Source organism: Monodon monoceros, unplaced genomic scaffold (assembly GCF_005190385.1).
Source record: "Monodon monoceros isolate NGI ecotype Baffin Bay Population unplaced genomic scaffold, NGI_Narwhal_1 Super_Scaffold_9, whole genome shotgun sequence".
In the NCBI taxonomy this organism is placed as follows: Eukaryota; Metazoa; Chordata; class Mammalia; order Artiodactyla; family Monodontidae; genus Monodon; species Monodon monoceros.
In genome coordinates, this window is record NW_021703786.1 from 24,838,658 (window position 1) to 24,865,557 (window position 26,900).

Consider the following 26,900-nt stretch of genomic DNA (forward strand, 5'->3'; position numbering starts at 1 on the left):
TGTGTCTCTGGCTACATTGGATCTTCCCTGGTGGCCCTGTGACACATGAAGGACTAGTCCCTGGGAAAGAAACATCCAGAAAGAGAGTGCCTTTTCTCTGCTGCTCCTGGGAGAAGAAACATGTGACCAGGGTCACTTGTCCCCATGGACATAGAGCACGTACTTTTCAGTTGTGTTGGCTGGATGGGGGCCTTCGCCCCATTTTGTTCTGGATGTTCTTCTGCGGTTGGTGTCCTGTGCTGTGTGAGTTCCTTTTAAAGCCAGGTGTGGGGAGGCTGCTTCTCCTGCAGAGAGCCACTGACTCACAGAAACACAGAGAACAGAGAACAGCTGGGCTCTGGGTTGAGGAGTGTTGTTCCTGGTATGTGTGTGTGTGTCTGTGTTCAAAGAGATGGCATTGTAAAGAGTGTGGCTCTTTGAAAGTAAAGGAGAGGGACTTCCCTGGTGGCACAGTGGTTAAGAATCTGCCTGCCAATACAGGGGACATGGGTTTGAGCCTTGGTCTGGGAAGATCCCACATGTCGCGGAGCAGCTAAGCCCGGGCACCGCAACTACTGAGCCTGCACTCTAGAGCCCGTGAGCCACAACTACTGAAGCCTGCATGCCTAGAGCCCGTGCTCCACAACAAGAGAAGCCACCGCAATGAGAAATCTGCATACCACAACGAAGAGTAGCCCTTGCTCGCCGCAACTAGAGCAAGCCCGCACGCAGCAATGAAGACCCAACGCAGCCAAAAATAAATAAATAAATAAATTTTTAAAAAAGGAAGAAGAATTACTTGGGCTCCTTGGGGATGGGCAGAGATTCTGCTGCTGGATCAGTCTTTGTCATATGAAGAATTTCATTGATCATTGGTGAGGAGTCAGGAGCCTCGCCCACCTGTGGCACTGTTGGGGGGTGGCACTGTTGGGGGGTGTCACTGCTCCCCGCCCCCAAGGGGGCAGTGGACCGGATAATCTCTGGGGTCTCTTTCACCTGTAACATCTTATTCTCAGTAAAAAAATTCCGAGAAGTGCAAGTCTCAGAAATTTTGCAGAAGAAAAAAATTTTTTAGAAGAAAGAAATTTTCTAACTGAACATTTTGAGTAAAATTTAAGCTTTTTGTAGTGTGCTAAGGGCAATTTTTAAAAAAGAACTTGGTCTGTTTAAACTTTTGTAAGATTAAAAATACATTTTTTCAATGTCAAAATTACTGCTTAATATTTTAATAATTATCAATTAAGATGCATGGTGTTACAGTGTAAAGAATCTAGTGTCTTTGGTTTGTGAAAACAGAATAAAACAGGACTGGAGGAGACTGGTTTGTCACGGTGACCCACTGGGTCCTGACAGGGTGCTGTTCAGGGAGCAGAGAGGCCCTTTCCATTTAGGAGGAAGTCCAGAATTTTGAAATATATTTTTTGCTATTAGGAACTGTATCAGGAGACAGACACACAGAATCCCGCCCAGTACGTTTAAAATTTTCGGTTTCCTGCAGTAAGGCACTCGCAGCCCTCAGAGGCCATAGATTTTTCTCACTACCCAAGGCATCGTGTCTGGTCACTTTGCTTTTGTGAATGAGAATTCGTGCTGCCGCCTCTGGGGCTTCATCACACTGTTTCCAGATGTTTCTGAAAATGGAGTTCACCCGTATTTGTGACACCCTTGACATCCGTATCTGTTGGCTTCTGTCTGGTTTGGGCCGGTTTGGGCCAGTTTGCGTTTGTGTTGAGTTGTAGGCTTTCTGGTGTTAGGTTGCAGGGCCAGAGGAAGTTCACTGATGCTTTCGTGTTCAAGAGTAGAGTGTCCTTTGCCCAGAAGGTCGTGAACATCTGGTTTGGGGAGGATACTATTTTCAGTAAGGTAACTGTCTACTCACTGACATGTTGGTGCCCTTTAAGGAAGAGCCGACGGGAGAAGTTTATCAAAGATGGTGTTTGAAGGAGCAAGAAGAGCACTATTCTCCGCTTCAGTTTTGAGTGGTTATAAATTATAACCTCTTCCATAGTAAATACCTCTTATGTTACTTGATAATAATTTTGGAAGTTCTGGTAGGCTGGTATTCAGTTCTCTCTTGATTTGAAACTTAGGATACTTACCCATTATGGCAAAACTTACCCCTGAATTCCACCGGGCTGTTGTTGGTCATGGTGTTGGGACCTTTAGGGGAAACATTCTTTCCTTCCATTCTCAGTCAGCCGTAACCTGACTGTTTAGGGAGCTTATTTCCCTCACCCCACACGCTTTGTACCCAGCTTTTCAAGTGGAAAAGAGGTCTGGACACACGCTCCTCATCCTCCAGGGTTGTCTGTAAATTGTCTCAGCCCTTGGGACATAAACTGCTAATCCATCCTGACGGAAGATTGTACTGTGAGCAGAAGATATTCCAGAGCTTGAAGCAGAGCGAGAACAGTCAGGGCTGAAGAACACTGGCCCTGGTTTTTATGTGTCTGATTTCCCCATGAAACAACCCTTTTTTTTTTTTTTTTTTTTTTTTTTGCGGTAAGCGGGCCTCTCACTGTTTTGGCCTCTCCCGTTGCGGAGCACAGGCTCCGGATGCGCAGGCCCAGCGGCCATGGCTCACGGGCCCAGCTGCTCCACGGCATGTGGGATCCTCCTGGAACGGGGCACGAACCCGTGTCCCCTGCATCGGCAGGCGGACTATCAACCACTGCGCCACCAGGGAAGCCCATCTTTTCTTTTTTTTTTTGACGTGGTAAAATATTTAATGTCTGTAGGTGTGCCTCACCCTCCCATTCCTGTTACGATTCAGTAGCCTCTCCAAACTGACTGTACCAGAGAAAACGTGGGCACTTTTTCCCAGCAGAGTTCGAAAACCATTAAGGCCCTGATACTCTTGATTCAGAAATGATTGCAGGTGAGGTCTTTCCACAGCATGCCTCAGGTCTCTCTGCTCAAGGAAAAAAGCCCCCCAGCTCTACGGGACTCCCAAGGTCTTCTGTTCTTCTGCAGCCTGGCGCTAGGAGCTGCGCTGCTGGAAATAGTGGTAGGCTCGGGCACTGCAGAGGTAGCCGCCGTAAACAGTGAGGGGCATCGTGGAGGTGGAGGAGGTCTTGTAGCCAGTGTCGGCTAGTTGCTTGGCAGTTGGCATGTTGTCCCCTGGATGCTGCCTCTCCCTTCCCTCCAACCGAGGCCTCCAGCCTGCGTGACCTCCTAGCGCAGCCGGACCCTTTCTTTTCTTAATCCAGGTTTATCTGTAGCACTTGGTACCTGTGGTTGGGCTTGCTTTTCGGCTCAGTCTAGTAGAACCAAGGAAAGAGAGGTGGAGAGAAGTTTGCCTAAAAACTAGGCAAGGTTTGGCAGAGAGGAGGTTCAAGTGTGCTTGAATGCCTGTGTGCATGCCTGTGTGGGTAGAGAGGCAGAGACTGGCTGCCTGAGGTGTGCGCAGGTGTGTGGTTGCTGAATAGGAGGGTGGGGGGGGCGGGGGGCGGGTCTGAGACCTTGGGGCGGGACCGTCCTGCCCGTGGGAGAGCCTCGTGTCCCCCCCCGCCCCGCCAGCTCCCAGTCAGGTGTTTGTGATGTGAGGACCCCTTCAGGAGTGGCCTTAGCAAGCCAGCCCCTGGCCTGTTCATTACCATGTTCATACATTCTTTCCTGTTTCAGTGATGATCTGGGATGACCTGAAGAAGAAGACTGTGATTGAAATAGAATTTTCTACCGAAGTCAAGGCTGCCAAATTACGGCGAGATAGGTAGGTTTGGTGTCTGATTTTTAGAGGTGGAACAGTCACTTTCTCTGAAGGTGGCTGAAATCATTTTATACTGAAGGAACAGAAGTGTTCAGGAAAACGATGTATAAAAACGTGAGACTGTAGTTTATGACCCAAGGACATAAGGAAGGCAGTGAGTTTTATTTGCCTCCCAGGATCACTTACAGGTGAGTGGTTGGTGGGCGTGGGTGAAGTGCACCTCCATGGACCTGGCCCCCGGCCAGCCCTGCCCCCCCAGCTCTCATTTCTTCAGGGGAGCCGTCCCACCCAACAGGTACAGACTGAGGACTCGAGTTTTGAACCTTGAATTGCCTCCCTCTTAGCCCACACTTGTCCAAATGCTGCCTCATAAATGTTTCAATCTGAAAGTAAAGGAAAATTCAGGAACTCCTCACAGAGAAGGTGTCATTGAATCTCACCTGTTGAAAGTAGCAGGTCTCTCTCTCTCGGCTGTTGCCTTCCTGGGGTTTAGGAGAACACAGGAGTTTTTCCTAGTATGTTGATGGAGGTAGAGCAAAGCTTCATCACTTTGGACTTTGGTGTGATTTACATGTTATGCTCGGCTGTGGTGTGATTTACATGTTATACTTGGCTGTGGGAGGACAGATGCTGAACCAGACCAGTGTGAATAGGGGTGTGTCATCCCTGCACTCATAGGTAGACTTGTTTCTTCCAGGAATGTCAGCATTTAGGGGCTCGTAGTAATGCAAATCCTGGAGCCAAATCAAGGATATTCCACTTTCTTACATTTCTGGATTGTCAAGACGTGTCTAAAAGTGTGTTAAGATAGAATTTCTGCCTTTGTGTCCTACTTGGTTCTTACTCTAGACAGAATATTTGATGACAATGCCCTCCCAACCCTTGGGCTGTACTTTCCTCCAGCCGGGTGAGAGGCGCTCATTCCTAGTGGCAGCCTCACGCCCAGGGGCTCCCGGCCAACCTGCTCCACAGACCTTGCTGCCCAGTGCCTGGGTTCAGGAATGACCCTCTTTTTTAATAATTAATTAATTAATTTGGCTGTGCTGGGTCTTAGTTGCGGCATGCGGGATCTTCAGTTGCAACATGCGAACTCCTAGTTGCATCATGTGGGATCTAGTTTCCTGACCAGGGATTGAACCCAGGCCCCCTGCATTGCGAGCGTGGAGCCTTAGCCACCACCAGGGAAATCCCAGGAATGACCCTCTTGTATTTGCTCTTTGCGGTGTTTCTGTTTCCAGATGATAAGAACAAAAATCACAAAATGTTTGAGTTTCACTTTGGGGGAGAGAAATTCTGATGGTGTTTTTTTCTTTCCAGAATTGTGGTTGTTTTGGACTCTATGATCAAGGTGTTTACATTCACACACAATCCTCATCAGTTGCACGTCTTTGAAACCTGCTATAACCCGAAAGGTAAGAATCCAGAGGAGGATGGATGGTGGAAACTGGCTTCCTGGGTCTGATCCAGGCGGGACGCAGACCCATGCTGGGTGCCTCTCCTCCAGGTGGTCTTGGAGTGGTGTCGCCCTAGTGGTGGGTCCTGGGGCATCTGGGGCTCTGGGGAAGGGTCTGGGAGATGCAAGCTCCCCACCTCGGTCCCTACCTTCTCCCCTGAACCTTCCTGCCGTCACAGCCCCGCTTCCTCGTTGTGGTTCTAAGACCCTGCCTCTTACCAGAATCATCGGAGTCCCTCTTGGGATTTTTCACTGTCAGCCATTCAGGAGCTCTATGGTGAGCCCTGGAATCCATGTTTTTATTAAGTTCTGAGACATTTCCTTCCCTTTTTCTTCTGGCTGGTGGATTACGTGTGGCTGACTTTGTTACTCATTTTATCATGTTAACTTTGCTTTTAAAATTTTTGGTTTTTTTCTTCTAGCTTTATTGAGGTATAATTTACATAAAACTCATTTTAAGTGTATCATTTGATAAACTTTAGTCATTGTAAACAGTTGTGTAGCTGCCACCACAGTCAGGGCAGAACAGTCCCGTCACCCAGGAGTTTCCCCAGGCTGTGCCCTTCCCCACCTGACCTTCAGGTTTTGCCTTTTCAGATGTGTTTGGTGTCTTTCTCTTAGCTTAATATTTTTTAGATTCCTCCATGTTTTTGTGAGTGTGCTATTATTTTGCTCCTTTTTATTACTGAGTAATATACCATCATATAGATATACCACAGCTGTTGATCCATACCAGATTTTTGGCTGTTATAAATAGAAGCTGCTGTACATGTTTACATGCAGGTCTTTTTGTGGATGTATTTTTTCATCTCTTGGAGTGCAATTGCTGGGTCATATTGTAATTATTTTTTAGATTCCATATATAAGTGGTAACGTACATTATCTGTCTTTCTCTGTCTGACTTATTTCACTTAGCAAAATACCTCTGGGTCATCCATGTTGCTGCAGATGGCAAGATGTCATTCCTTTTTTATGGCTGAGTAGTATTTCATTGTGTATATATCCACTCTCTGTGTTTTGATTGTAGCATTTAGTCTATTTACATTTAAAGTAATTGTTGATAGGTACGTACTTATTGCCATGAATTGTTTTGGGTTGTTTTTGTAGGTCTTTTTCGTTCCTTTTTCTTTTGTTCTCTTCCCTTGTGTGTGTGTGGTTTTTTTTTGCTGCATTGGGTCTTTGCTGCTGTGCATGGGCTTTCTCTAGTTGTGGCGAGCAGGGCTACCCTTTATTGTGGTGCGTGGGCTTCTCATTGCGGAGCACAGGCTCTGGGCACGCAGGCTTCAGTAGTTTTGGCATGCGAGCTCAGTAGTTGTGGCGCTTGGGCTTAGTTTTGCTCCGCGGCCTGTGGGATCTTCCCGGACCAGGGATCAAACCTGTGTCCCCTGCATTGGCAGATGGATTCTTAACCACCGTGCTACCAGGAAAATCCCTTCCCTTGTGATTTTATGACTGTCTTTAGTGTTATGTTTGGATTCCTTTCGCTTTTGTGTGTGTATCTATTATAGATTTTTGGTTTGTGGTTACTATGAGGTTTATATATAACAATCTGTATATATACATGTGATTATTTTAAATGGCCTGGTCTCTTAATTTCAAATGCATTTTAACAACCCTACATTTTACTCCCCTCTCCCCACGATCTGTTTTTGACATTATGTTTTATATCTTTTTGCTTTGTGTATCCTTTACTTATTGCGGATGTAGATGATTTTACTACCTTTGTCTTTTTTTTTTTTTTGCGGTACACGGGCCTCTCACTGTTGTGGCATCTCCCGTTGCGGAGCACAGGCTCCAGACGCGCAGGCTCATCGGCCATGGCTCACGGGTCCAGCCGCTCCATGGCATGTGGGATCTTCCTGGACCGGGGCACGAACCCTTGTCCCCCGCATCGGCAGGTGGACTCCCAAACACCACGCCACCAGGGAAGCCCACTACCTTTGTCTTTTAACCTTCCCACTAGCTTTGTGTGTGGTTGATATTACTACTTTTACTCTATATTTACTTTAACCAATGAGCTTTTTTCTTTTAACAGTTTTCATGTTTCTGCTTGTGGCCTTTTCTTTTTTGCTTAGAGAAGTCCCTTTACCATTTGTTTAAAAGACTATTTTTTCTGCTTTGAATTACCTTGATACTTTTTTTTTTTTAAATCAAATAAGTGTAAGATTCTTCTGGACTCTTTATTCTGCTCCAGTGGTCTGTGTTTCTCTCCTTATGCCAATATCAGATGACCTTGATTTCTGGAACTTCAAGATAATTCTTTTTTTTAATGTATGTATGTATTTATTAGTTTTGGCTGCGTTGGGTCTTCATTGCTGCGCACGGGCTTTCTCGTTGCGTCAAGTGGGGGCTACTCTTCGTTGCAGTGCGTGGGCTTCTCACTGCGGTGGCTTCTTCTGTCATGGAGCACGGGCTCTAGGCACACGGGCTTCAGTAGTTGTGGCATGTGGGCTCAGTAGTTGTGGCTTGCAGGCTCTAGAGTGCAGGCTCAGTAGTTGTGGTGCACAGGCTTAGTTGCTCCACGGCATGTGGGATCTTCCTGGACCAGGGATCGAACCCGTCGTGTCCCCTGCATTGGCAGACGGATTCTTAACTACTGCACCACCAGGGAAGTCCCTGGAACTTCAAGATAATTCTTGAAATTAGGTAGTATAAGTCCTCTAATGTTGTTCCTATTTTATAAGAAATTGGGGGGCTATTCTAGGACCTTTTACTTTGCTTATAACTTAGTGACAGGTTGTCTGTTTCTTCAAAAAAGCCTGCAGAGATTTTAACTGTGATTGCACTTAACTCTGTAGGTGGGTGAACGTAGGTTCCAAGCTGTGGTCACAGGACAGCTCTCCACCCACCACGTCTTTGGTTTTCCTTTGCAGTGTGTTATAGTGTCTTTTACATCTGTCGTTAAATTTATTTTTCAGTTTTGGTTTTTTTATGTTACTGTTAGTGGATTCATTTTTATTTTATTTTATTTATTTTTTAAGGATTCATTTTTAGATTTTACAATTTTGCATTCTCGTGGCTGACACCCCAAAAGACAGACATTTGATAAAGTTTATTCAGTAATAAGTTCAGCAAATGTTTCCAATTGTGAAGCCATCTCATGGGAGGGAGCTTTGCTTGGCCCTCTGCTGCCCTTCACAGGGAAAAGATTCTGTGAATGATTCTTACTTTTTCATGGGACCTGGAGGGCAGGGAGCAGGTATGGTTGTGGAAAAGCAGAAGCTTTGAGACGGTCCTGAGTCATTGATGCATTTCCTTGTCTCTGTTTAGGCCTCTGTGTCCTGTGCCCCAATAGTAACAACTCACTCCTGGCCTTCCCGGGCACGCACACGGGCCATGTGCAGCTCGTGGACCTGGCCAGCACCGAGAAGCCGCCAGTGGACATTCCTGCCCATGAGGGCGTCTTGAGCTGCATTGCTCTCAACCTGCAGGGAACAAGAATTGCGACCGCGTCTGAGAAAGTAAGTGGGTGTCCCTGCCCCACAGAGGTGCCCGCAGAGTGGCGTCTCCCACCGTAGGGTGCAGGCTCCCGGGAAACCAGCCCTTCCCTGAAGATCCTGACCCCTGAGAGGCTCTTAGCCACCTTCTCTCAGGAAGCGAGTCATAGTTGACATAGAGGGTCCAAAAGTCATTTTATTTGGTTGTGCCCCATCTGTTTGGCAGTAGAATTAATGTTTTTCTAACTGGCTGTGGGCATTATAATTAAGATGCCATTTCTCTGGACAGTGAGTGAACTGATGGCTCTCAGGGTGCGAGACAGCCCGGGGCCTCTGTCAGGGGAGCGTGTGCACGGGGCTCTGAGAGGGCCATGCCTGTGGGCCTGGGCGCTGGGTCTCCCTGACCCTCTCTCGGCCCCTGCCCGCTGCCGTCGGACTAAAGAGACTCCAGTCTGTTCTCGGTAACAACAGAGGGAAAGTTGAGTTTTAGATGATGTGGGTGAGTTTGGGAAAGGGTCGGATGGGTTAATGGGTTTGTGAATATAAATCATTTCAAGAAAACTAAAAAGTTGTGAATCTTTGATAATGAAACACTTCACTGTTTTTCAAAGGGGACCCTTATACGAATATTTGATACTTCATCAGGGCATTTAATCCAGGAACTACGAAGAGGATCTCAAGCAGCTAATATTTATTGGTAAGAAAGCACGTTATTTTACCTAGAGAAGGGGCCCTATGTGATCCGGAGGAGAGTCGGGACTACCCCCACAAGGGGGGTGGGTGCTGCTCTGCTGGTAGGGGCTGTTTTATTATTACTAATTTAACTGTTTGCTTATTATGGGAATATACACAAAAGTAGAGAGAATATTATGATTACCATGAACCCATTGTCCTGCATTTGTCAGAATTTGCTTGTTTTATTTCATCTCGTCACTGTCCCTCCAACTTATTTATTTATTTTTAAAATTTTATTTATTTATGGCTGTGTTGGGTCTTCGTTGCGGTGCGTGGGCTGCTTATTGCGGTGGCTTCTCTTGTTGCAGAGCACAGGCTTTAGGCACGCAGGCTTCAGTAGTTGTGGCACAGGCTCAGTAGTTGTGGCTCACGGCCTCTAGAGCACAGGCTCAGTAGTTGTGGTGCACTGGCTTAGTTGCTCTGCAGCATGTGGGATCTTCCCAGACCAGGGCTCGAACCCCTGTCCCCTGCATTGGCAGGTGGATTCTTAACCACTGTGCCACCAGGGAAGCCCCCTCCAACTTATTTTTCAGTAGCATCTTCAGGCAAACACTGGAGGCCTAGTTAGCCCATCTGTAGTCATTTCAGCCTCCTGTGAGGCTGACCTGCTCTTTCTGTGGTGGTTGTTACCATGTCCCACAGTGTCTGTAGCTCTGACAGGGCTGCACCCCTGCTTGGGCGGGACTTCGTTCTTTGTGTCTGTGGCCTTTGCAGGTGTGGAGCTGCACTGGGGCCTGAGTGATAAAAACACAGCTAGTATCTGGATGCTGGATGTAGTGTCCTTGGGGCCTCTGGTGCAGCCCGCTTTCCCATCTGTGTGCTCTCGGGCCCTTCCAGCCAGCCTGCGTGACGCCCACCTCTACAGGGCCTGGGTTGTTGGAGGGGAGTTTTTCTCCTTCAAGTGGCATGTTTGGGTGGCCTCAGGGTCCCTGGGGTGGCGGGGTGGTCTGCAGGGAGCCCCTTCCCTCTCCCTGGCACCTGAGGAGGGGCTGTGCCCTGGCTTTGACCATCTGGTTCTGTGCTGAGCCCCGTCAGCTGGTCAGGAGGGGTGGTTCTTAAAATGACTGTCCTGACCACGGGGGGTTGAGGTCAGGGCTCACTTCTGCGTCCACATGAGACCCGAGGTTTGTCTGGTTTCTCTGCAGTATTAACTTCAATCAGGACGCTTCTCTCATCTGTGTGTCCAGTGACCACGGCACGGTGCACATTTTTGCAGCTGAAGATCCAAAAAGGAATAAACAATCAAGGTAGGTTTTCCAGTTAGAAGGACAGGACATTGCCTGAGTGTTGCCCCACTCAGTCTGAGTCACAGCCGGGATGCTTTTCTTTGGTCGTTCATTTGATTCTCTGAAAACCAGTGCAGATTACTTGATGCTAAGACAGTGGCATCCCGACTTCCCCTTCCACTAGCTCCTTAGAAAACATCTGATGAGGATCCAGGCACCTTCCAATGAGGTAGAACTTGGTCCTGAACTCCAACCATCATCCTTGTGTTAGCTGTTCAGAAAATTAATTTGGTGGCAGTAGAACCCTGTGCCCCTTCTGGTGCTGATGGTTTCTGGATTTATAATAAACGCATTTGTAACAACTTAGTTTTTTCATGTGAAAGATAAAAATTAAAAGCAAAAATAGAATTTAAATCATTAAGGCTAAGCCGACATTAAAGAGAGCTGTGTCTCTAACTTTGTTATGTGACCATAACTTACTTTCTTTGCTTCCTGTCCTCACAGTTTGGCATCAGCCAGTTTCCTTCCAAAATACTTCAGTTCCAAGTGGAGTTTTTCCAAGTTTCAGGTTCCCTCAGGCTCTCCATGCATTTGTGCCTTTGGAACAGAGCCAAATGCTGTCATTGGTAAGTGGTCCTTCCAGAGAAGAGTGGCCCCCAGGTGTGGTCAGTGCCCCACCAGCTCCACTGGTGGCCCTTCCTCTCTCCTGGGGGTCCTGTGCATCCCTCTCAGGGTCCGCGCAGCCACCTGCCCTCCGGGGTTTCCCGGGCAGTCAGTGAGGCAGATCATTTGGTCTTGGAACCGGCGACCAAAGAGGGTTCCCCCATCGCCACACTAGCTGAGTAGATGCAGACCCCCCAGAACAGTGGGGTTCTCGGTCGAGTGCCCCCACCACCCACAGATCCCTCGGGGCTGCTCAGCCTCCACTCAGCCTGTGCAGTGAGCTCAGTGCGGGCTGCTTGCTTTCCACCCTGAGTGACACGGTCTCCTCTGCCCAGCGATCTGTGCGGACGGCAGCTACTACAAGTTCCTGTTCAACCCCAAGGGGGAGTGCGTCCGGGACGTGTATGCGCAGTTCCTGGAGATGACCGACGACAAGCTGTGACCCTCCACCAGGAGTGCGAGCACCACGGGCCCTGGGTGCCCAGCGGCCCCTCGAGCTCCTGGGAGTGGTGGTGATGGGCTGGGGGGATGGCCTGGGACCTTGTCGCGAAGCCATACGTTGTCGTCTGTTTTCCAAAGCCAGACCTCCCGAGTCCAGTGTTAAAGGAAGAATCTTCAGGGCACGTGGACACTCACGCCCAACTGCTGGCTTCACCTTTCATTCAGCCGTGACGCTCACTTCATTGGTTCTGCCGCATCCGCCACCTGCAGTTGGGGCTCCGGACAAACTGGGGGTACGTGGAAAAAAGGAGGGACAAAGTGAAATTTGTGGCGACAGATTTCATCATTTTTACTGAGTCTGTAATGGGGAGGTGAACACACGTGTAAGTGTTGGTTCTCACCAGATTTAAGTGGAACAATCATACCGGCAGCCTTAGGAAAGGAGGAAGGAAGCCCTTCTCCCATCTAAACTGAAGAAAGAGGGCATAGGTCTGGCGTCTCCCTCAAGAGCTGCATGTCGTGCGTCCCCATCTTTTTGGAGCCATTGGAATTGAGGCAGCACCACGCCCACCCTGTGAGCAGTGCCTGTGGCCTCCTGGTGAAACTCTCTTTGACCCAGTTACACGTAGGCAACAGAGTAACGCATAGACTTTAAAACTTAGTCATAGAAGAAAGCGTCACTTAATTTGGAGGATACCAAGGGAAACGGGCGTCTCAACAAAGCAGTGCCTGGTTTCTGTGGGCCTGGAGAGGATGCCTCGGCCGGCCGATTCCACTTCCCTTTCTCACCATCTTTTCTCCCCATTTTTAAGACTAGCTGCACACTAACATTGTGGGAATGAGAGGCACATACTTTTTTTAACGTTTGGTAACTAAAATAGGTTATGGGCTCTATATTATTAGTAGTACTTGAGGTATATATTTAATTTTCTTAAATTCCCTTAAAACTTAATTTTATGTTTGATTTCAGGTTGCAAACATTAAAATCTGCAGCAGCAAATTCTCAGTTTGCCAGTTCTTTTACTGTCATGTAATCAACTAACTTTGTCTGTGGATTTCAATGTGAAGTATGCATGTTACTTTTATGTGTATTTAATCATGAAATTTAATTTTGCACACTTATTTGTAATGTTTCTTTTAAATAAAAATGACTAATTTTGTTGTACTCTGTACCCATCAAGGGAAAAGAATTGTATGTTACAAAACCAAAGCCCCAGTTTTAGAACCTTGTTGGACTGCAGGCTATAGGAGCGGCCCAGTGCACTTAGTGCCTAAACTGTCCAGGACTGCGTGGGGGCCAGGTGGACGCCCTGCTGCCCGTGTGGGTGATGGCCTGGCTCGGGGAGCAGAGGGGAAGAAAGTGATGTTCACTAGCGGTTTCTGTCGTCTCTGGTGGGGAAGCTCTGCCTGAAATCCCTTTGGGGGACACTCCCTTTGGGGGAGACACCAGCGTGGTGTCGGGCCACCCGTCAGTGTCCGTCTAACACTAGCCCTAACTTTGGCCCAGGAGTAGGAGGGGTCCTTCACATTTACATCATCAGTAGTTTATATTTTCCCCGAATATAATCCCTTTCGTGTTTCCACATACACATTAAACTAGGAAAAAAGTTCCTCCTCATGGTGTGTGGAGGTGCTGCAGGCTGGTGAAGAGCCAGTTCACTGGCCCAGGGAGAGGCTGTACCCAGGGCGACCTGCAATGCTAGGCACCTACATTAAGAGTCCACGGTGTGGGAGCACGTCCTGGCTCTGCCACGCCGGGCACAACCTTGCCTCCTTTATAAAATGACAGAACAGGGACATCCTGGGTGGTGTGGATGACCACCTAGGGGCTCTGGTTTGTCTTCTCGGGGTTTCCCTTCGCGATGGTAAAGACACCACGTCTCACCTGGGAAATGCCCTGGACGAGGCTTCCAGAGAGCAGGGTGAGGTCTGGAAGGCTGAGGCAGCCAGCACCGTCCACCCTCCCCAGGCCTGTGCGCGTGGCCTCGCTTTACCCTCTCAGACGTGGCAGGAAGCGCCATACCTGGCGAGCAGGCTGTCGGGTGAACCTTCCTCGGTCTGTTCAGGACAGCAGCAGACTTGGTTTTTCAAATTGATAACCACTGTTTGTTGCCTTATTTAGAGAAAGGGGGTTGCTCTAAGCCAGAGCCGCCTCCAATTCCTGCCTCAGCTGAGTCCTGCCGGCCCCTGAACGTGGGTACAGAGGGACACAGACGTAAAAGTCCTGTGTCCAGGGCTTCCACAAGCCCCACTTGGTGGCTGGGCTGGACAGGCCTGGTTTGTTTCTCCCCCAAGTGTCCATGTGAATGAACATCCAGGAACCACCTCACAGGGCCCTGCTCACTGGGCTCTTCTGCCTGCTGTCCAGGCCGTGGACGGGGAGGGCTCCTCTGCACCCTGCAGCCTCCACCCCCTCCCCCCTGCCCCTGGCTTGTCTGTCCCTTTAGTCCTCAGTGGCAGTGCCCCTGCTCACTGCGGCCTGGAGGGTGAGGCCCGCTCCCCTCCTTACTCTGCTTGTGAGACCAAAGCTTCTCATGTTTGCATTTCTTTTTCTGCAACCAAACCAAACTTCTAGATGAGTTCACACAACTTTGTCCCTGGTCTCTTTCCTTTCTTTCTGTAAGAGGCATTTGAGCAATTACAGTACTTTTGGAACTTGTGCTAAAATTTTCCTCTTCAAAATGGATCAGAAAAGACTTACCAAAATACAAAATGTTCATTGTAAGAAAAGAACATAGAGAAGAATGTAAAGTTGGAATCAAAATCGCCCTGAGTTGCCGTCTCCAGAGAAGACTACTCTCGGAAAGCCCACGCCTCCTGGGGTGAAGTCTGTAATTCTCAGCAGCACTATAGGGACCATTCTTTAACTTTTCACAACTCGTGAACATGTCAAAACACTGTAATTGCCCAAAGATGCCTATTTGTATTTTTTGCTTCTATAAACGTTTTGGAAATGGAAATCCTTGTGCATACATGTTTACACACTTGTCCACCTATTTCTTTGAATAGAACTGGAATTGCCAAGCCAGAGGATCTGCACGTATAAGATTTAGTATGTTTGCCACCTTGCCTGCCATGATTCTGTCAGCTTCAACAGCCAACACCTCACATGCTCACCAGGACCAGGCTCTGAGCATGAGCTTTTTAATCTTTGATGGAGAAGAAAGATCGATTTCTAGCCAGGTTGAACATTTTGGAATACCTTTGCTGGCCATCCGTAATTATTTTGTAAATTGCTTACTCATGCCTTCGACTATATTTCTGTTGGTGTATTTTGTCTTTTTTGTTGATGAGAACTTTTAAAATAATCACCCCTTGTCGTTTTTTTCACTTTGGGTTTATTTCAGTTTGAGGGGTTTTACTTTGCTGTGTATGTATCTTGAATTTTTACATAGTCTGATCTATCAGTCTTTTTCCTTTATGGTTTCTAGTATTGGCTTGTGATTAAAACAAAACATTTTTCACTGGGTTCGATGTACAGGTCTTATTTTCATAATTCAGTCTGAGCGTGATTTCCAAACACGTAATGGGGAAAGGGCCTCATCTTCCTGCACCGGTGGGTGAGGCATTGCTCAAGCCAAACCAAGCCAGGAGTGACTCAACCCCAGGTCCTCTTCCTGCCCTGGGTTGTGGTATCTCATCCACCTTAGCGCTCTTTTCTGGTTTGGATGAAAATGATGCAGTTGCCCTACTACAATGCCATCTATCAACTGATTCATTTGTTATGCACGGACTTACTGTACTACTTCACAAAGAACTATGTTCTGGTTACATGGCTCTGCTGATCGTAAGCATCCTTAAGCATTTTTTTCCCAGATGAACTTTAAATGGAATAATAGCTAAAAATAGAGTTTTATTGGAATTCCAAAAACTCAAAAATGATTGTTTCTGAGGTGCTGAGGGACAGAATGTATCAGGATTTAATAAATATTTTCTCACCAACAGTAACGTGGTAACATCACTGAGGACACCGTAAGTGCACTGTCATTCATATTTGTTTGTTTTTAATGACAAAGCTATTCAACTTGTGTGGAAAGAAGCTGTGAGTCTTCCTTTTGTTCTTCCTGTGTCCTGTTTCAATATGATAAAAATTATTTTATGAAATTACAATTTGGAAACTATGGTATGTCTACATTTGCTTTTCTTTGTGTTTATCATGCATGGGGCTTGCTGAGCTTCTTGAAACTAGATTTATGGCTTTCATCAAATTTGTGAATTTCAGTCATTTCCTTGAATAATTCTTCTGCTATTGTCTCTTTCCTATTGGGATTCAAGTACACATGTATAACACCTTATATTGTCCCACTCTGATCATTGAGGCTGTTCATATAGTTTTTACAGTATTTTTTCCTGTTTTTAAAGATAGCATTGGGACTTCCCTGGTGGCGCAGTGGTTGAGAGTCCGCCTGCTGATGCAGGGGACACGGGTTCGATCCTTGGTCCAGGAAGATCCCACATGCTGCGGAGCAACCAAGCCCATGCGCCACAACTGCTGAGCCCACGAGCCACAGTTACTGAAACCTGTGCGCCCTAGAGCCTGCGCGCTGCAATTACTGAGCCCACGTGCTGCAACTACTGAAGCCCACGCACCTAGAGCCCGTGCTCCACAAGAGAAGCCACTGCAATGAGAACCCCATGCCGCAACAAAGAGTAGCCCCCGCTTACCACAATTAGAGAAAGACCGCGCGCGGCAACAAAGACCCAACGCAGCCAAAAAATTTAAAAATTTTTAAAAATTAAAAAAAATTAGCATAATTTAAACTATTACTGAATACCACTAAATGACCTATTACTGCCCACTCTGCTTTCAAGACTGTACCATGTACTTTAAACTTTAGAAGAATCTGTCAGTTCTAAAATTAATTTCTAATTCTTAACTAAGCTTTTTCATTTGCTCATTCACATGAACAATCTTTCTTTACGTCCTTGTGCATATTTATAGGACACAAGTTAAAATCTTTGGTAATTCTCACATTTGGATTTTCTCAGAGCAAGTCTCCATTGATTTTCTTTTATTCTGTGTATGAGTCACATTAACCTGTGTGTCTAGTACTTTGGGGTTGTACCTCGGACATTGCAAATGGTATGTGTGTTGTTATGGATTCTGTTATGTTTCTCTGAAAAATGGAGTTTTTTTTCTTCAAGCACTCTGGACCCACCTGAACAGTCAAGACGAGAGTGAGGCAGATGAGGTGCTGAGAGCACCAAGTTTAAGGAGGTGCATGCTCGCAGCTTCATGCCACTGGGAATGATTGTGTCGTTTTGTTTGATGGTCTCTTACTCTGTTAATGTGGTGAATCACATTGATTTCTTTTTTTTTTAATTTTTATTTATTTTTGGCTGCATTGGGTCATCGTTGCTGCACGGGCTTTCTCTAGTTGTGGCGAGCAGGGGCTACTCTTCGTTGCAGTGCGTGGGCTTCTCATGCGGTGGCTTCTCTTGCTGTGGAGCACGGGCTCTAGGTGCACGGGCTTCAGTAGTTGTGATGCGAGGACTCTAGAGTGCAGGCTCAGTAGTTGTGGCCCACGGCCTTAGCTGCTCCGTGGCATGTGGGATCTTCCCGGACCAGGGCTCAAACCCGTGTCCCCTGCATTGGCAGGTGGATTCTTAACCCCTGCACCACCAGGGAAGTCCCAAGACTATATTTCTTGTCATTAGTGATCACTGAAGTCTGTTACTTTAGCTTGTGTTCAGCTAATGTTTTGTCACAGATTTCCTTATGTTCCTGGATCCAGTAAGATTAAAAAAAAAGAAGCTATTCTGCCCTTTTAAATCACCTGACCCATGCTGCCAGGGAAGCTACTTCAGGTTGTGGGTGTTGAAATAATGGCCAGATCTGAACCAGCCCCTCAGCAAACCGCCAGGCAGATTAAAATACACAACTCAAAATTTTGGAGGAGAAAGTCCCTATTGTCCACCCTGGCTTCAGCAAGCTGTACCAGGAACGTGGGGTGCTGTCCCCATGGCTGTCTCACAAGGCTGGATGATGGGGGATGGTAGTTGCTACGTGAAATGCCAAAATTCACTGCAATTTACCAGCCTTTCTATATGGAGCACTCCCCTGGATATTGCAAGTGTTTGCGTAGACTCCATAGTTCCAAAACAGTTAATTCAGACAGTTCTTACAAGCTCAGTAGCTGATTTGATGGGGGGACAATTCCTGGAGCTTATCTGTGTTGGAAGGTTTTGAATTACAAATTCAATTTGTTGACAAGTCTATTCTGTCTACCTATTTCTTTAGTAAATTTGGTAGTTTGTGTATTTTGAGGAATTAGTCTGTTCCATCTAAGATGTCAGATTTATGAGCACAATTTTTCATAGGATTCCTTTACTATCCTTTTTACAGATGTGGATGTGGTAATGAAGCCTGCAATTAAGGTTCAGTATTACGTGCTGCCTTAACATTTGGTTCAGCTGGGAAGGCCTGGAATGGCCTAACTACAAGTTCCGCTACCCACTCTACTTCCATGGATAAAGCCCCCCAGCCAAACAACTCTCCTTATCAAACAGAACAGGTGCAGTTCCTGCTTATCCCTGAGTAAGCATTTTCAGTTCCCTTCCAGCGCATGGGGTTATTCAAACAATCACATCCTCCCGGAACGGGGTCCCCCACTCTTTTTTTTTTTTTTATAACATCTTTATTGGAGTATAATTGCTTTACAATGGTGTGTTAGTTTTTGCTTTACAACAAAATGAATCAGTTATATATATACATATGTTCCCATGTCTCTTCCCTCTTGCATCTCCCTCCCTCCCTCCCTCCCACCCTCCCTATCCCACCCCTCCAGACGGTCACAAAGCACGGAGCTGATCTCCCTGTGCTATGCAGCTGCTTCCCACTAGCTATCTACCTTACGTTTGGTAGTGTATATATGTCCATGCTCTCTCTCGCTTTGTCACAGCTTACCCTTCCCCCTCCCCATATCCTCAAGTCCATTCTCTCGTAGGTCTGGGTCTTTATTCCTGTCTTACCTCTAGGCTCTTCATGACAATTTTTTTACTTAAATTCCATATATATGTGTTAGCATATGGTATTTGTCTCTCAGTCCCCCACTCTTGATACTACAAAGCCTGCCTCCTGTAGCCCTAGGTTATTCACTGTGTTCCCAAGTGACGCCCATGTGATCCTACTTGGCTTGCAGTGTCCTCGGGTGTGAGTATGTGTGACTGATAAACTACAGTTCATCTCATCTGGCCAGTGTCATAGTGTCACGTCCAGCCACCCCCATGTACACAGGGTGGGAATACTGCCTCCATAACAGGGCGAATAGGTGGTAGGTAGAGCAACGGAGCTTATCACAGAGAGCCCATCTCTTATTCCTGATGGTGGTCATTTGTATCCTCTCTTTCCTCCGTCATTCCAGCCGAAGTTAATTTGTTGATTTTTTTTTTTTTTCAAAGAATCAGCTTTGATTTCATTGATTTTTTTTTCTCATTTATATTTTCAATTTTTGCTGATTATTTGCTATGGGTTATATTCATTCTTTTCTAGTTTAAGGTAGAACTGTAGATGACTGAATTTTAGGTTTTCTTTGTGCTATAAAATTCCCTATAAACACTTTTAGCTGCATTTCACAAATTTGATATATTTTCATGTTCATTCTGTTACAATTATTTTCTAATTCCCTTTAAGACTTCCTGTTTGAATCATGGATTATTTCAAAATATGTCTAATTTCAAAACATTTGAGGATTTAAAAAATATCTTTATTATTGATTTCTAGTTTAATTCCCTAATTGTCAAAGAGCATACTATGTATGATTTTAATTCTTTAAAGCTTGTAAGTTTTGTTTTATGACCCAAGGTTTGGTCTATATTGGTGAATGTTCCATGTGCATTTGAGAAGAATGCGTATTCTGTTGAGTAGAATGCTCTATTAATGACAATTACATTGACTGGTGTTGCTCAGAGCTTTTATAGCCTTGCTGACTTTCTGTCTACTTATCAATTACCTAGAGAGGAATGTTGAAGTATCAAAATGTAATGTGGATTTATTTATTTTAGTTCTTTCAGCTTTTGCTTCATTTATTTTGTTACGTTGTCTTGCAGAATTGTTCCTTTTATCATGATGAAATGCCCGTCTTTATCAGTGATAACTTTCCTTGGTTTGAAGTCTGCTCTCTCTGAAAATAAAGTAACTACTCCTGGGAATTCCCTGGCGGGCCAGTGGTTAGGACTCTTGTGTTTTCACTGCTGAGGCGTGGGTTCAGTCCTGGTCAGGGAACGAAGACCCCTCAAGCCACACGGCACCGTCAAAACAACAAAAAAACTACTCCTGCTTTTTTTTTCTTATCAATTTATTTGTTTTTATTTTTGGCTGTGTTGGGGTCTTCTTTGTGGTGTGTGGGCTTATCATTGTGGTGGCTTCTCGTTGTGGAGCATGGGCTCCAGGTGTGCAGTCTTCAGTAGTTGTGGCACACAGGCTCAGTAGTTGTGGCTCGCGGGCTCTAGAGCGCAGGCTCAGTAGTTGTGGCGCACGGGCTTAGTTGCTCCACAGCATGTGGGATCTTACTGGACCAGGGCTCAAACCCGTGTCCCCTGCATGGGCAGGCAGATTCTCAACCACTGTGCCACCAGGGAAGCCCCTCTTACTTTCGTTTTTTTTGTTTTTGTTTTTTGCGGTACACTGGCCTCTCACTGTTGTGGCCTCTCCTGTTGCGGAGCACAGGCTCCAGGCGCGCAGGCTCAGCGGCCATGGCTCACGGGCCCAGCCGCTCCGCGGCATGTGGGATCTTCCCGGACCGGGGCACGAACCCGTGTCCCCTGCATCGGCAGGCGGACTCTCAACCACTGCGCCACCAGGGAAGCCCCTCCTACTTTCTTTTGATTAGTGTTAGCATGATGTCTTTTTTTCCATTAATTTACTTTTAATCTATATTAAGTGTCTTTATATTTAAAGTTTCTTGTAGACAGCATATAGTTGAGTCTTGTTTTTTGATCCACTCTGACAATCTATGTGTTTTATTGGTATATTTAGACCATTGATGTTCAAAGTGATTACTGATATAGTTGGATTAATATCTACCACATCTGTTATTGTTTTGTATTGTTGTCCTTGTTTTTTGAAAATGTTATGCCTAGGTAGTTGTTTTTTGCATTTATCCTGATTGGTATTCTCTGAGCTTCCTGGATCTGGGGGGAAATTCTCATTCATTCTTGTTTCAAACATTTCTTCTGCTCCTTTCTTTCTGGTACTTCCATTTTCTCTAGTACTCCTGTAACACATAGGTTATACCTTATATAGCTGCCCCCACGGTCCTTGGATGTTCTGCTTTTTATTTTTATTTTTCCCAGTCTTTCTTCTCTTAGCTTTTTACTTGTGAAAGTTTCTATTGATGCATCCTGAAGTGCAGAGATTCTCTCCTCAGTTGTGTCCAGTCGACTAGCGAGCCCATCATAGACACTTCTGTTAAACAATGTTCTTTATAGTTCTTTAAGGATTTCCGTCTCTATGCTTACATCGCCTATTTGTTCTTGCATGCTGTCTACTTTATCCATTAGAGTCCTTAACATATTAGTCCTAGTTGTTTTAGATCCCGTCTGATAACACCAACACCCCTGCCACGTCTGGTTCCGATGCTTGCTCTGTCTCTACAAATTGTTTTCCTTTTAGTTAATACTTGTAATTTTTTCTTGACAACTGGATATGATGTACTGGATAAAAGGAGCTGCTGTACACAGGTCTTCAGTGACGTGGTAAGGTGCGGGATGGGGGTGGGGCAGGGCAGCAGTGTACAGTCCTATGGGCAGGTCTCAGGGAGCCTGTGCCTCTGGGCTATGAACTACATAAGAGTTTCTCAGGTTTTCTTCCCTCTTAGATGGGACAGGGTGGCTAGAGTGGGCTGGTTGGGAATTTCCCTTCTAGGTCAGGTAGGCTCTGGTTAACTCTTTTCTCCTGAAGGCAGGCTTTGTTAAGAACGCAGTACTCTAGGGACTTCCCTGGCGGTCCAGTGGTTAAGACTTCACCTTTCAATGCAGGGGGTGTAGGTTTGATACCTGGTCAGAGTGCTAGGATCCCACATGCCTTGTGGCCAAAAAACCAAAAACAAAGCAGAAGCAATATTGTAACAAATTCAATAGACTTTAAAAATGGTCCACATCAAAAAAAACCTAAAAAAAAAAGTGCTCTGGTCTATTTCAAACATGGTTCCTTTCCCCTCCCCTGGTTTTTTCCAATATTTTCTGTGAGAACCTGGTTGAGCTTCTGGAATTAAAATGTACAAAAGTGTGGGGAACCCCTAAGCCTGGGTTCCCCTGGGGCATTAACTCTGAGTTGTCCAGCAGTTGACTGCTCACAGGGTAGGTTTTTGTAGCCCGGCACCGGTCCCCGTGGTAGTCTCCACTCCTGTGTTCGCCCATCTGTCTCTCCTATCTTGGGGGTAGTGGTTTGCCCTGCACCCTCACCTCTCTTAGCTCCAAGACGAGTTGTTGATTTTTGGGCTGTTGCACTATTTATGTGTTAGGAGGAAGTGGCAGCTTCCCAGCTCCTTACACGTGGAACCTGAAACCAAAGTACCTGCTTCATTTATTTTGAGGCACTGTTGTTGGGTGCTTGGAACCCTACGGCTGTTGTGTGTCTTGGTGCATTGACCCTGTATCATTATGTAACGTCTTTATGCCTGGTAGTTTTCCTTATTCTGAGGTCTACTTTGACATTAATATAGTCACTCCAACTTTCAAGTGTTTGCAGGATATACTTTTTCTATCCTTTTACTTTTAACCTATCCATATTATTTAAAGTAAGTTGGGTTTTATTTTTTGATCCAATTGACACACTCTTAATTGGTCTATTTAGACTATTTATATTTAATGTAATTATTGATAAGATCCTACCATATTATTGTTTTTTGCTTGTCCCCTCCCCTTTGGTTTCCTGTTCTCTGCCTTCGTGTTATTTCAAAATAAATTTTAACATTCCATTTTAATTTACCTTTTGGATTTTTCCTTTACCTTTGTTTGGTATTGGGATTGCACTAGTGACTACAACAGACAAAGCTAGCTTTTCAGTCTACTTCAGAATGTTTTACCACTTCAGTGTAGAAATGTAGAGACCTACAAACCTTTGCCTTCCTCCTTTATATTGTACTTTTGTCAATATGTGTTAAGTTTATATACACTGAAAACCCTGATAGACAATGTTAAAACTTTTACATTGGAAAGTTAGAATATTTTAAAGAATTTAAGAGGAAAAACTAGTTATTATAGTTGCCCAGATATTTACCATTTCTGTTGATCTCTTCCTTCATTCCTTAAGTTCCAGTTTCTCTATTATTTACTTTTTGCCTGAAGAATGTCCTGTAGCGTTTCTTTTTGAGCAGCTCTACTGGTTAAGAATTCTTAGTTTTCCTTCATCTAAGAATATCTTTTAATCTGCACTCCTGATATTTTCTATGGATATATTATTCTAGATTGACAGTTACCTTAAGCCCTTTAAAAATTTTCTAGTCATAGGGCCTCCATGGTTTCTGATGAGAAATTTGTATTCAGATTGTTACTCTGTATGCAGTAAGTCACTTTTCTTTGGGTGCTTTCAGTATAAAATGTTTTCAGTTTCAGTAGACAGTGGTATGTCTTGACATGGTTTTTCTTTGAGTTTATCCTATTTGGAGCTTTGTGAATCTTTACAATTATATCTGGGACATTTTTAGGCATTGTTATTATTATTTTTAAAACACCAATGTCTTTCTCCTCTTGCTGTGAATTCATTAACCCAGGGTGTATTTGATCTTTTTATATTGTCCCACAGGTCCCTGAGGCTAAGGTTCGTTTGTTTCCGAGCATTTTTCTGTTGATCCACCGAATTTTTCATTTGTTAATTTTAAGTTCTATAGCTTTCGGTTCAAGAGCATTTGCCCTTACTTCATGGAGTCTGGTTACAGTAATTAAAGCCACAGAAAGCTAATGTCCTTTTCTGATTATTCCAACATGCTTAAGTTGACATCTCTTTTCTTTCCCCTTAAGAGATTTTCCTGGCTCTTTGTACACTGTAATTTTGAACTGTATTCTGGACATTGTTCATTTTATGAAGCTCTGAGTCCTATTTAAATCCTGTAGAGAATGTAGAATCCTTTTTTTTTTTTTTAAGCAGGCAAATAACCTGGCTAGGTTCAGAATAAATGTGCCGACCTGCCCTCTGTGGGTTGTGGTTTGGGGTCAGCTGTTGGGGGTCAGTTGTTTCCCAAGCTCTGCAGTGCTATTTGGGGCCATTCTTCATGGGAGTTCAATTAATAAAGACTTTGCTTTGCTTCCTCAGTTCCAGGCATGTGCAGCTGAGGGTGAGCCCAGGATGCCATACACAGCCCTAGAGAATCTTTCTCTAACTTCCTGTCTCCTAGGTACCCGCTTTCCTGGCCCTTGGCTAAGTCTCAGGCTTTAGCCTCCCTGCGATGTTGCACACTCCTTGGGGCCAAAGAAAAGTATTTCTCCCTCCTGCCCCCAACTTCTTTGGACTAGAAATGTCCCATTTCCCAATTCCTCTTCTCTGAGTCCTCAGTGTCTCCAGGGCTCCTGCTTACAGGTATACAGTTTTGTGATTCCCCTCCACGTGTCCCACAGGGGCCCCCTTCCCCTGTGAGGGGAAGGCTTCTCTTGGGTATTCTGATGTTCATTCCTAACATGCAGTTCTGATATTCAGGCTGTCCTGGAGTCTACATCAGGAGATACAAGAGGGGAGAAAAATTCAGGAAAATAATCACCACGTTGGTTGTTCTTCCAGTTTTAACCCCCTTGCTACTATTTCTTTTTCAGAGGACTGTGACAGTTGCTTTATTTTATTCAGCCAGTGGGTGAGACACAGGGCAGAGACCTCAGAAAGACATTTCTAAAATCAGAAAATTTTGTGCCCACAGGTTTAGTCATCTCATCAGAGATCACCTGAGAGACCCATGTTAAAATCTAATTTTGTATTGCTATGGATGTAAACATGGAGGGGTAACAACAAGAGGCAGTATTCCACAGAGACCTACGGTGAGTGCTGGCCAACAGGCTACAGTTTAAATCACTACATACTATGGGTTCTTTCACCTCCCATATTTAGGACTGAACTTACCATATGGCAACTGCACATAGCTTCATGACATGCCCCAATGCCTTCCCTTTTTTTTGGGCCGTGCCACGTGGCATGCGGGATCTTAGTTCCCTGATCAGGGATCAAACCTGTACCCCCTGCAGTGGAAGCTCGGAGTCCCAACCACTGGACCACCGGGGAATTCCCCCCTATATCTTCCTTAGAGACGAAATGTGGCCTAAATGTGGGCCTCTCCGCAATAACTAACATGGCTTTTGCTACATGAAAGACCTCTTATCAGAGTTACTGAATTGTTTCCTATACCTGAAGGCCTCCTGCCTTCAACATCTTTTTCTTGGGTAAAGGTAGGTTATCCTGTAGGATAGCTCTTATTTGACTCAGTTTAACTTCAACAAGGTGACCCTAATGAATTACCAGAGGAGCTTTTCCTGAGTGAGAAGGGAGAGGTAAGACCTAATGCACTTTAAAGCATCTATTAATACAAAATGGACCGCACCTAAGAGCCTGTGCTCTGTGACAAGAGAAGCCACTGCAATGAAAAGCCCGCGCACCACAACGAAGAGTAGCCCCCGATCGCTGCAACTAGAGAAAGCCTATGTACAGCAACGAAGGCCCAACGCAGCCAAAAATAAATAAAATAAATACATTTGTTAAAAAAAACAACATGGACAACAGATCTGAAAAAAACATTTAGGAATGCTCCCTTTTGTTAGGAGAGAGAGTCTCAGTACACGAAGAGCAGCTCTTATGCTAATAGAACTGTTTTTACACTAGGGCATCAATGTCAAGAACAAAACTCCATGTGAACACTCTGTGCTTGAGCTTCATTTAGCTCCCAAAGGGGACTTCGTGTCATTTCAGTATTCCCCCTTCCTCTTCCCTACCCCTCAGGACATCAGCAATCCATACCACAGACCTTCTAGGAGCTGGACAATCCAAGTGTTAACAGTGTGGGAACCGGAATACCATGTGCCTATTTAGACAAGATTTTCATCTCAAGGGAGGATGTATCTCAGGCTGTTTGCAATGATCTTTCTCAAGCTGAGGCGCAAGTCTGCAGAAGAAACAGCAGCTACAACCAGAACCTCAAAGTAAGTTTGAAAACTCTAACATGATGGATTGAAAGCCAGCAAGACTGTTATCGCTGCCTGTGACCCAATGCCCTTTTCACACGCAAACACTCAATGACCCCTTTCTTCTGGTGGAGTCAAGAAGCCTGAACTGCTGTCCTCACAGCAGCTCCTTCGAATACTCGCTCCAGTGCTCTAGGCCTTTGGTGTGCTCAGAGAGCATTTAAAAAAAAGCAAAAAAGCATGCCTGCTTAAGCTTATCAAAATGACAATGATACTCTGTATTCAATTAAAATTAATAAAAATATTTTATTGAATTTTAGGAACTTGGTACTTTTAAAATTTCAAATCTTTGCACACAAATCACCACTATACCTTCTAGAATAGTGGAGGTTAGGACTTGAAGATTGCCACTTGTCTCTTTGTGTAACATAGCACAGAAATCCCAAGTCCTGACACGCCCCACCCCCTTCTGACCGTGGCCCCGCCTACTCTGTTGTTCTAGGAGAGGACGATGAGAGGTGTGATGCATTTAAGGAGCTCAGCTGTCCGGGTGGAGACTCAACTGACGTGAGAGGAAGATTAATCCAAAAACCATGCATAGACACCTTGGGATGCGCCACATCACTTGGATCACGTGTGAGTTTCCCTTTTGTATTTTTGTCTGGTTCAGGGCAAAGCTGCTGAAATGAAATTTCTAGTCCCTCAGGGAGCTCAGAAGTTTGGCAGAAGTCAAAGCAGAGACTTTTTGAAATGAGACACTTAGGAACCACCAGTGGACAGCCGGGCGGGAGTGAATTGCAACGTGACTGTTGATGTAGCACCAGGCATCAAGTGGGGCCACAAGGACAGAAGCTCAGTGACTCCTGGGTGTTGAAGGGCTCCTGGGGATTCAAAGCTAAATTTAAAAAAAAATTTAAGTGCCCAGGACACGGCAGTTTGTTAATCTATGTTTTCCTTTTCCTGCCCTCTCCTTGATATTCTTAAATTCCTATGTGCCAATGAATGAGCCAAATGAATAAGACAGAAGGAAAAAGGAAAGAGAATGCCCCACCTTTGAAAAAGGCATGCTCTAGCTCCCAGCAGCCAAAACTAACCTTCTCCCTTCTTTAAATTTGAGAACAGGGTACTTTTCTTACCTATAAACCAAGCAGAAATCC

At 45.4% G+C, this 26,900-nt stretch overlaps 1 protein-coding gene and 1 pseudogene across 8 annotated transcripts in view; one reads left to right on the top strand and one right to left on the bottom strand.

Annotated features, from left to right (window-relative positions):
* Positions 1–26,335, top strand: part of WDR45B (WD repeat domain 45B) — a 43,173-nt gene extending 16,838 nt beyond the window's left edge. For 2 of the 8 annotated variants that reach the window (XM_029213413.1, XM_029213415.1), the window contains 8 exons: positions 3,604–3,691; positions 5,006–5,100; positions 8,412–8,602; positions 9,190–9,275; positions 10,459–10,560; positions 11,044–11,165; positions 11,782–11,936; positions 14,653–15,939. In XM_029213413.1, coding sequence (XP_029069246.1) covers positions 3,604–3,691; positions 5,006–5,100; positions 8,412–8,602; positions 9,190–9,275; positions 10,459–10,560; positions 11,044–11,165; positions 11,782–11,936; positions 14,653–14,946 — 1,133 coding nt within the window. In that variant the 3' untranslated portion in view covers positions 14,947–15,939. Of the gene's footprint in view, positions 1–3,603; positions 3,692–5,005; positions 5,101–8,411; positions 8,603–9,189; positions 9,276–10,458; positions 10,561–11,043; positions 12,820–14,652; positions 15,940–17,989; positions 18,251–24,491; positions 25,762–26,245 lie in introns of those variants that run through there. The other 6 variants (XR_003792116.1, XR_003792115.1, XM_029213417.1 and 3 more) reach the window with 6 other exon arrangements.
* LOC114889816 lies at positions 2,576–3,399 on the bottom strand (annotated as a pseudogene).
* Positions 26,336–26,900: the final 565 nt, after the last annotated feature.